Source organism: Myotis lucifugus, unplaced genomic scaffold, assembly GCF_000147115.1.
Source record: "Myotis lucifugus unplaced genomic scaffold, Myoluc2.0 scaffold_1649, whole genome shotgun sequence".
In the NCBI taxonomy this organism is placed as follows: domain Eukaryota; kingdom Metazoa; phylum Chordata; class Mammalia; order Chiroptera; family Vespertilionidae; genus Myotis; species Myotis lucifugus.
The window spans coordinates 35,437-46,561 of NW_005872697.1; the positions used below are offsets into that span (position 1 = coordinate 35,437).

The 11,125-nt window shown below is 47.3% G+C and overlaps 1 protein-coding gene across 1 annotated transcript; it reads right to left on the reverse strand.

Moving 5' to 3' along the window:
* Positions 1-6: 6 nt before the first annotated feature.
* On the reverse strand, positions 7-4,032 carry LOC102421659 (consortin-like). Its single transcript, XM_014450014.2, has 2 exons — positions 3,831-4,032; positions 7-418 (listed from the first exon to the last, which is right to left on the reverse strand). The coding sequence occupies exons 1-2, from the start codon at positions 4,015-4,017 to the stop codon at positions 213-215; spliced, it is 393 nt and encodes a 130-aa protein (XP_014305500.1). The 5' UTR covers positions 4,018-4,032; the 3' UTR covers positions 7-212.
* Between the last annotated feature and the right edge of the window lie 7,093 nt (positions 4,033-11,125).

Consider the following 11,125-nt stretch of genomic DNA (forward strand, 5'->3'; position numbering starts at 1 on the left):
ACTCCCCTTTACGCAGCGCAGCAGCCCGCGGAGGCGGCCGCGAGGAGGACGGCCAGGCCATTCCTGCCCCACGACGCGCAGGTCCCCCTGGGCCGCCTGCTGAAGCTGCAGTTGCTGACGTCCACGGCTCCTCACGGGGCGGGGCGCGGTACACAACCCCCCAAATCAGAGCCGCCTAGAGAGTGAGTTCCCCTCGGGCCCTCGCTGCTGCGCTAGGAGAGGCGGACCCAGTGCTTCAGCTCCGCCACGCCCCGCAGCAGCTTCGTGTAGTAGAAGTCCACGTTGTCGGCGAAGTCCGTGCACACGGGTGAGTCCAGGTCCCCGAACGCGCAGTACAGGGCGGTTCCTCCCACGCTGAGCAGAACCGTGGCGACGCACAGCAAGACCAGCAAAATGCAGGAGCCACTCCCAGCTTCATCTGCAAACAGAACAGAGGGAGGTTCAGTGGCACGAACGGGAAATCCGCGCGCCCACGGCCTTCTCCGATTAAGAGACAGGTGTTCCTAATAGTCCTCTCGGACAGAGGCACGGACGCCAAGCCAGGCGCCTCCGCTCTACAGGGCCCTGCTGATTAGTTGCCATACAGGACACGCTCCTGTGCCTGTCCACGCTCCCGCAGCCTGTCCACGCTCAGTGTGAAAGCAGCTCCCCTGCACCATGAATGTGATCACTCCCATGAACAGAGAAGGAAAGCGAAAGGCAGTGCTTCTTTGCTGTGCTCACAGCATCGTTTAGATACACATGATAGCCTCACTATTACAGTATCTTGGCGCCCGCATCATGGGACCACCTTAAAGCAACGTCAATTTGGCATTAAACAATAAAAAACGACTTTGGGTGGGATCACTCTCGCATCTTAATACTCAATTTCATTCTTATTGTTTAGTGGAATCGTGAAGTTCTAGCTAATACAGTGATTTCTTTGTATTTTGCTTAATAACTCGGGCAGTTTAAAAAATATTTTTATTGATTTCAGAGATGGACAGGGGAGAGAGACAGAAACATCAATGATGAGAGAGAATCATTGATTGGCTGCCTCCTGCACGCCCCCACTGACCGGAAATCAAACAGTGACCTCCTGGTTCCTGGGTCCATGCTCAACCACTGAGCCACGCAGGCCAGGCTGGCAGGTTGGATTTTAATGAAAATGCCCATGTCAGTCTTTCTATATTGAGGAAATATAGGCCATCTTCATGATCATTCATTATTAAAGGAAAATTTAAAAATATTTAGAAAGGACTAAAAAGTTTTATAATCAGCATGACGGTGTATCATTGATGAGAGAGTATCATTGATCGACTGCCTCCTGCATGCCCCCTACTGGGAATCGAGCCCACAACCGGAGCATGTGCCCTTAACCAGAATCAAACCCCGGACCCTTCAGTCCACAGGCTGACACTCTATCCACTGAGCCAAACCAGCTAGGGCTACATTGAGACACTTTTGAGAGTGAAAAGGAATGTTAACTGAAGACAATGCTGGGACAACAGGTGTAGACCAGGCTGCCTCAGGTCATTTAGCCCAGCACATCACTTCCAGGAATTAGCCTACAAATCCGCACAGCACACTGTATCATATTTACAGGCATGTTTGTAACAACAAAAAGTTGAGGAGAGCCTAATCGTTTCAGTTACAATGGAGCAGTTAAAGTATGGAACATTCATATAATGGAATACTATGCAATTGTATGAAGTAAATTAATATGTTCTTTCATAGGAAGATGTCCAAGATCAATAAATTAAGTGACATAATAGTACATAATGAACCCACCTGTGTTAAAAAAAAAAAAGGCACACATGTCAGTGTATATAGCACATTTGCAGATGCATATAGGGAATGTGTCTCAAAAGGATAATAAGAAACTTCAATCAATACTCGGGGGAAACCAATGAAAAAAGAACTTATACTCTTCATTACTGTCTGAGTTTTCTCATCATTAGCAAATTATATTGAGAGGGCTTTACAGTCATATGTGGATATATTATTTCCTGTGAAAATTCAAATACCTAAGTCTAAGAGACCCTCCCTTTCTCTCTTACCCAATCACACCCCTGTCCCAGAGGCAAACACTGGTGATTTTGGTGTGTATCCTTCCAGATCAAACACAGAGGGTTTCAGGATTTTTACATAAATAGGATTATGTTATCATATTGTTCTGTGATTTACAAATTTATAGTTTAATAGATTTTAGTAGTTAAATAGATTTAATAGTTTATATGTATACTAGAGGCCCAGTGCACGAAATTTGTGCAAGGGTAGGGTTCCTAGGCCTGGCTGGCGATCAGGGCTGATCTGCAGGGCAACCGGCGGGGTCACCAGGGGGCCCCCACTGGCACCTGCTTTGGTTGGCCTGGCGCTGCCTGCTCGCCAGCCCCGCCCCCCCGCTGCCACTGCTGGTCGGGGCCTGTGGGCTGGAGGCAGCTCCTGTGTTGAGTCTCTGCCCCCTGATGGTCAGTGCACGTCATAGTGATGGGTTATTCCACCATTTGGTTGATTTGCATATTAGGGTTTTATATAGATAGCAGATATGCAAATACATTTTATACAAATACAGATCATATCAGTCTTGTGTGTGTGTGTTTTGTCAGGTCAGTATTTTTACCATCTTTTCTTCTTTTGGCATGAATCCCTACTATCACCTTATCTATGTTAATAATCTATGTATCTTTCCATATTTTCCTTCCTAGTCATATAAATAGTTTACCTAGAAACATGTATTTGCTTTATCTATGTGTTGAAACACTGTGTAGAGGCACATGTGGCTGCTGGTCTAAGATGAGAGGGCCACGAAGTGAAACGGGACTGTGAGCTCTGAACCCAGGGTTCCTCTGGTGAGCGGGACCATTTCAGGGCCCATGAGAGCAAACAAGAATTACGCATTTTATCTGGAGGAGAAAGTGAGAGTTACGAGCAAGGTGCAGAGCTAAAAGGAGGGGTGGGAACAGATTATTTCCAAGGCTCCTAATTGTAGAAATCTAGAAACCTCCATCACTTTATGCCATACTTAGCAAGTATATCTACACGCTCACACTGTTATTTTATAAACAGGAGAAGCATATACACAGGTTTTTGGCTATCTTTCCACTCACTCTTATTTGCCTTAGGGAACCCTAGCAACTACCTAGTCACTAGTGGCCCAGGAGGAAAGTCCAACAATAGCACAGTGTTAAACTGCTGCCCTTAAGAGACACTTCCTTCTATGGAGTCAAGAAATCACCGAAGAGAATAAACTTGTAATCCAGAAACGTTTCCCACACACATGAGATAGGACAAGTAACTGCTGCTGAAAAGCGGACAGAAATAGCAGACTCACTAAAACCCAACGAAACCCCAAACAAGGAAATGGAAATGAGCTCTGAACACCGAGCACTGCCTGGGGGGTCGGGAGGCCAGGAGTTGAATTTTGCAACCTGTTCACTGATTTGAGCAAACACACTGCCTCGGAATCGTTTAAGAACCGATGACAGCTCAGTTCTCTGCTTCTTTCTACAGTGTTTCTCAACCTTCTGGCCCTTAAATACAGTTCCTCATGTGGTGACCCAACCATAACATTATTTTCATTGCTACTTCATCACTGTCATGTTGCTACTGTTATGAATCGTCATGTAAATATCTGATATGCAGGATGGTCTTAGGCGACCCCTGTGAAAGGGTCGTTCGACCGCCAAAGGGGTCTCGACCCACAGGTTGAGAACTGCTGTTCTAGAAGATAAAACAACCGCGCCCACATTTCCTTTTACAAATCCCGTCACCTTCCATCGGGCACTGACTCACTCTCGGCAAACACTGGGAGGGCCCCCGTGTCAGGCTCAGGGCTGAGCGGTACCCACCCTGGTCCAGGTTATCGTCTATCTCCTGGAACCGCACCCTCCGCTTGGGCGGCTTCTGCTGCATCTGGGCAGGGTGGTCGCCCACGGCGTCGTTCCTCTTCTTTAATATGGAGACCAGTCCCGCAGCAGGAACAACCTGGCAGGGGAGACAAGAACCACTTGTTAAATCCGGGTGGGAAACATCCATGGCATTTTACATGTGACGGTAACAAGGCTGATTCAATTCAATGGGCATTTAAATTTCCATTATGGATTTAAAATCACAGTTCATCGTCAAAATCGAACAGAATATGTCCGGTTCTACGCCGATGACGGCCAAGCACGTCTGACTCGGCTTCTCTGAAGCTGCGAACTGGCTCAGGGCCAGGCAGCACAGGGGCAGCGGGCTGAGGCCAGCCCAGGCCCCTTCACCTGGCCTCGGAGCTCCCCCCGCCTGCTCAGTACCCTGGAAAATGGTCACTCACGAGCCCTCGTTGCTTAGTCATTGGTGCTGGGTTTTGCTTTATAACAGAGGCTGAGAATCTACCACTGCTTTCTTCGTTCGTCGGTAATTTCCAAGAAATAAACACATGAGACCTAAGATGTATTCGATACCCACTTTCAACATCACAATGAGTGCTGCCCTCCGTTCCTCTGGGAAATGACGCATTTGCTAAGGAATGCTCGATGCTCAGTGTATTCCAAAGATTCTCTTCCAGACTCCCTCAGGGCCAGCTACTCGGGGTTTGTTACTTGGTAGTGTGCACAGGATGGCAAACCATGGCCAGTCGGCCAAAGGCCCTCCGCCTATTTGAATGCAATGAAAGTCAATTGGGACACAGCCCGTTCACCTACAGCTGCTTCTGGGCCACCATGGCAGAACTGAGTAGTTGCAACAGACCCCAAAGTCTAAAATAGTTACTATTTGACCCTTCAAAAAAGGCTGCTGTCTAGTATCCCCACCAGCCCCGTTCCCTGTTTCCTCTGGTTTGCACTTGGGATTCCTCTCTCCTGCCTCCACCCCACCCCTTACTTGGGAACAAAGACAAAAACCAAAACCTTCGCCATTTAGGAGTGACAAGGCTCTGAAGTTCAGGGAGGATGAGGAAGGATCCTTGGTGGAGCCAGGCCGGGAAGCAGGAGGCCTTGTCAAGGTCCCCTACGCAGCAGGCTGGTTCACAGAGTGATCTGATGTCTGCCAGCCGCCTGCCTGGGCAGCCGTGGGTGATGGCATAGGTGGGCATTGTGGGCCTAACACTGCAGAGGTCAGCGGCTGCTGGCATCAGGTCACTGTGAGTGAGGACTGCAAGCTTGTCATGTCATTTAGCTGATCGATGGCATAACACACTGATATGAGCTCCCGTTCCAGCCCGATAATGTGCTAGGCATACATATTACAGATTCTATCAGTTCTTTTTATAACTCAAGGCTTTTAGGGCCAAACAACTCATTACAGTCCTCTACGGGGCTTTCCTGAACGCGGGCCCACAGAATCCATTATCTCAACAACAACAAAATCGATGTTAGCAATTTGTTCTTTTTACAGGAAATGTGTATTTCAGATGACGTCTTTGTGAGAAAACCAAAGGACTTTGGTGTCATTAACATGGTAGGTACAAATATGCAAGAGGCAGCCTTTCCAATCTCGCTTTAGAAAGCAACGCTAAGAGCCCCTGTAAACAACAGAAAAGTGGTTTGACCAGCTCCCGCTGAAACGGAGAGGGAAGCAAGTCCTAATGGCTTCCTTCAGAGCAAGAGAAGGAGAACGGAAATTAACTCAGTGAGTGCATCACTACTGCCGATGACATTTCTGCTTTTAGTAAATGTAAAAAGAATGCGGTTTTCATAGACTATTTTCTCCATAAAATAAAGCCGTACATTTACCAACAGTGACTGCACATTCCACAGGCGTTTTCTTTTTTTTTTTTAAATAAAATATTTTATTGATTTTTTACAGAGAGGAAGGGAGAGGGATAGAGAACTAGAAACATCAATGAGAGAGAAACATCGATCAGCTGCCTCCTGCACGCCCCTCACTGGGGATGTGCCTGCAGCCAAGGTACATGCCCTTGACCAGAATCGAACCTGGGACTCTTGAGTCCCCAGGCCGACGCTCTATCCACTGAGCCAAACCAGTTAGGGTTCCACAGGCATTTTCAAGTTGCTTAATTACTCAGAATAAACAATCCGAGATGAGCCTGGAGTGGCATTATGCTAACTGTATACCTTTGTGATAGGAACTTTGAATCCGTAAATTCACGCCATAAAGCAAAAGACAGTGTGAATATGAATGAAGGGATGTCGAAAGAATGAGCAGGACTGTGGAAATCATCTGGAAAGACACAGGATGTGCTTCCAAGTCGGACCAGCCAGTCCCAGTGCAGCAGTGCTTGGTCCTGCTGAGCCTCCTCTGGGTCGTCTGACTCTGAATGTCATGCCCAAGTGGCCCCACCTCATTCACTACGGGTGGCAATGAACTTTGGCAACTTTTTTAAAGAGGGAAGAGGTCAAATATGAGGAATGACAGTTGGGTGGGATGGGCCAATATTTTGACACTCTCCCCCATCAACCCTTAATTTTTGATTAAAAATCTAATACACCCTACGTTTTCTTTTTATTTTTCAAATATACTTTTATTGATGTCAGAGAGGAAGGGAGAGGGAGAGGGAGAGGGAGAGGGAGAGAGAGAGAGAGAGAGAGAGAGAGAGAGAGAGAGAAAAACATCAATGACGAGAGAGAACCATTGATTGGCTGCCTCCTGCACACCCCACACTGGGGATCAAGCCCACAATCCGGGCATGTGCCCTGACTGGGAATCGAACTGTGTCCTTCTGGTTCATAGGCCGATGCTTAACCACTGAGCCACGCCGGCCGGGCACCTACATTTTCTTTCCCACCAAAGCCTGTTGTCTGAAGCACAGTGTGCTCTTTTCCATTACTGCCTTTCAGCGTTGCTCAGGGATCTTCTCCAGGTTCTCTCTGTGTCATTTCTAACTGCCCTCTGGCCCTTTAGTCTACGGATGGAGAACAGGGAGATGCAAGCCAAGGAGGAAACTCTTAGGAGACAGGTAGGTGTGGGCCTTGCTGTTCTGGCAAGAGTTTTAGGCCGAGGTCTCAGAACCTACTCCAAGGACAGAAATTCCTACTTCCCACACCAAGGCAGTCAGAGTTTAAGACATGATTTTGGTAGATTTTTCCTTAATTCTCTGGTAGCAAGGAAGCCAAAAACAAGGTCTCAATATTAGTTTGGGGTGTCACTCAAAGGACTGCCCAGCATTTCTGTAAGCAGGATGTCCGTTGATGTAGGGCACATGGAAATGTGTCTCCTCCAAACTCCTCTGAAAAAACCCACACACATTTCTATGCGCCCTTTTACCATAATGTTGATATAAAAGGTTAAGAATTTTTAAATCTCAACAAAATAAACCTTTATAAACTAAATTTGGATTTTCACTTGAATCACCAAATTTCTTTGCCACCCAAACAAAATATACCAAGCCCTTCCTTCCATTCTGAATTAAAGGCATGTGCAAGCTGTAATTAATGTAATTGTCACTGGTGGTACTCTATGAATAAATGCAGAATTCAACAACAACAACACATCCTTCCAGCCTCGTCCTCTACATTTGCTAATTAATAGTTCTTCTGCACTTCCCCTCAAACATCAATGATCATCTTAAATAGCATTTTAAGAATGAATGGTTGTAAAAACAAAATTATCTTGCAATTCTATGGGTACAGAAAATCCTATTGTGACAAAGTAAACATTCAGAGGTCTTGGTTTTAGAACTGCCTCTTCACAAAATTAAAGAAAGTAGATACCCAATAATATCCTTTTAATGAGCTAGGCTTTCCTCAATCCAGCACGTCAAGGCTGGTAAATTTTGAACACGAACACATGTTTGGCTTCTGACTAACTCAAGAATTAACATTCCTAAGTCATATTAGCCCATTACAAACAGCCTCAGTGCCAGTAATCTCACTGCAGGAGCACATGTGAAGTTTACCACTATTATTCTGCACTGAAGGAACCCGTGAGTCCTCTGCCTGCTCCTTTAGAAATGGGCTGTAGCCTTAGCTGGTTTGGCTCAGTGGATAGAGCGTCGGCCTGCAGACTGAAGGGTCCTAGGTTCGATTCCGGTCAAGGGCACATGCCCAGGTTGCCAGTTCTGTCCCTAGTGTGAGGCGTGCAGGAGGCAGTTGATCAATGATTCTCTCTCATCATTGATGTTTCTATCTCTCTCTCCCTCTACCTTTCTCTGTAAAATCAATAAAAATAAAAATTAAGCTATAATTTAGTGAAACTATATGTCACATAAAGACATTTATATAATATGTCACATGTAATCCTTATGACTCTAATACAGCATTAGCAGCCCCCTCTGCAGGTGAAGAAGCCAAGCTTAGAGAGTCTAGATGACATGCTTCAACTTGTTGCAGCAGCGACTGGCAGAGTTTGAACCAAACTCAAGATGAAACCTCCTGCCATCTTCCTAATGTGAAGAAGATCTTACTTTTAGTGACTATTAGAACTTTGCTTATTCTGTCTGACCTACTGCTCAGCATGATACACACTCTCAAGATGCATCCATGTTGTCACAGATGGCAGTATTTCTTTTGTGTCATAAAAGGCCAAGAATCATATTATTTAGCTCATCTGTGGGTTATACACAGAAAGCAACAAAGGAATGATCAGAACAAACAAAAACTCATTGAAGGAGAAAACAGTATGGTGGTTACCAAAGGGGAAGAGGACGAGGCAGAGGTAGTAGGTGCTCAATAAATACGCTGAGTAAATGAATACATATATAGATAAGCAATTTACATACAGACAAATAGCTTTTCCCCTTCAAGTTATTTATTTTTCAAAGTGAACTCAGTAACAGATTAAAAAAAAAAAGTCTTACTGTGTAGAGGTGGCTGTTATTTAGTCTGTAAAGTATGCTTTGTTGAGAACACAAAAAAGTATTCAACAGGATCCTACCCTTCTGCAATTTAGTGCAGACTGTGTGTGTGTGTGTGTGTGTGAGAGAGAGAGCGCGCACACGCGTGCGCATGTGTGTCCTATAACAACAAGAAAAGGTTACAGCTAGGACTTTAGGAGGAATGGTGCTGAAGCCACTCCCTCGTCTGAAGTTCAGAGGCGTAGTGTGAAGAGAATAAACATTATGGACTTCAGTGATCAGGGAATGATGGCAGCCGTTAGCATTTACTGAGAACTGATCATGAGCCGGCACTGGGCTTGGCCCTCTACCTGCTGAAAAGGCACGACCTAGATCTTGAGCGTTGGGAGGAAGTAAACGTATGAAAGGAGTTCACATCCCAGAGCAGAGCGACACAGAGGTAAAGGTCAGAGGTGACAGCACGCCAGGGGAACCTGGGAGGCTGCGAGGAGGCCCACCTGACTCCAGTCCAGGCTGAGAACAGAGGAGCAGGAGGAGAAGATGCTGGGAAGGCAGAGTGGGCCCGAGACCACGTCTGAATACCGAGCCGTGTGGTACAGCCTTTATCCTGCAGCGGAAAGGTGTTGAGGGACGAGACTGACAAGGCAAACACTAGTGTAGAGCGGAAGTTCAAACTGACAGCGTGTGCGAGGCCGGGACCCTTGCGGGTGCTGCTTCATCTGCAGTGTTTTATGAAGCTGGATACCGCTAGACAAGGCGTGGAACCTTCTCCTTTTCACGCTACAACTAAGTCGTTTCGTTCACGTTTATTGCCTGCCTGGCCCCTGGGGGCATCAGCGGGAGACCCCAGGTTTACACAGAGCCAACAGAAGACCATTGCGGGGAGAAGATGACAGGAGTATGGGAAAGTTTAGGCAGCTGCTGCACAAGTCCAGGAAGAGGCAGGAAAGATGTAAATGAACAGAAGGTTACAGTGGAAAAGAAAAGGAGCTGGGCCAGAGAATGCCAACCCAGAGGAGCACCCGTGAACCAGAGCAGGTAGAGGAAGGCTGAGAAAGACAGGCCAAGAGGAGGCATCTGCACGAGGAAGAGACAGGCAGCCTGTGGGTTACACCTGGGGTGCTGTGGACACTCACATAAGTCCGGGGTCCACTGTCTCCCATGAACCCTCCCTGTTACTGGAGGACGGCCTTTCCTGCTGTCAGGGAGCCGGACCCCCGCTCCTCGAAAGGGCCATTCTGGGCAGGACAGCCAGGAGGACTGTGCCTAAGATCTTCCTTTGTCTGAGGTCCACAGAACAGGCACCCACACGACTTCATGAACTCTACTGCTTAGTCCCAGCCCCCACCTTAAGGGCATCTCACGGTGACTAGTCTTAACGCCACTTAACTTCCCTGACCCCCGTGATCTATACTCCACAGAAGTGACCCTATTTCGATGGCTTCTTTAAGACAAAACTAACAGCAGCTCTGGGCTGTCATCTTTCTCCCCAACAGAAAGTTTCAGGCTATGTCTTCCCCTATTTTGTGTTCTGTGAAACAGGTAGACTTGGGATATCTAAGTAAATGTTGTCTATTTAGACGGAAGGTGGGGAACATATTTTGCCCTCTTTCAGATTAAAAGCTGTCTGTCCTAGGCGGTTTGGCTCCTCTCCCCACCTGCCCCCCCTGCCCCCAGCACCTCCCCCCCTGCCCCCAGCACCTCCCCCCACTGCCCCCAGCACCTCCTCCCACAGCCCCCTAGTACCTCCCCCCACTGCCCCCAGCACCTGCCCCCCACTGCCCCCAGCACCTCCCTCCCACAGCCCCCTAGTACCTCCCCCCCACTGCCCCAGCACCTCCCCCCACTGCCCCCTGCCCCCAACATCTGCCCCCCACTTCCCCCAGCATTGCTCCCCCCTGCACCTGCCCCCACTGCCCCCAGCACCTGCCGCACGAAGAGCCTTAGGAAGATCTTTTCTTTTCCTGAATTTTAAAATCAAAAAAGGAGAATGGCATCTTGACCCTCATCCCCTCTTCCTTTTCCCCTCTTTTCTTTTTTTTTGGTTTCGATTAGACTCATTAATGATTAGAGGAAGTTTAAAACTTTCCGTTATTTATAATAATTGTCTTTGTCAAGTACAAGTATCGTTTGTGCAAACCTTGACCTTGTAAATCAATACCGTGCGAAAGAGAACACTCAGCATCCAAGTTAAGGCCTAAAAGCCCACCCAGCACCTCCAGTCTCACTGCATGTAGACCGTTTCCTTCCCGTTACACGGTTTCAGAGAATTAAAGACACATCAATAAGAGGAAGGAACAGAGAGCATTCTATTCCATCTTAGATGGAGAAGAAAAAACGAGACCTCCTTCTACGGAAGTGCTCATCTCTGCACCACGCTCCTCCCGCCCGGATGAGAACAGGAGCACAACG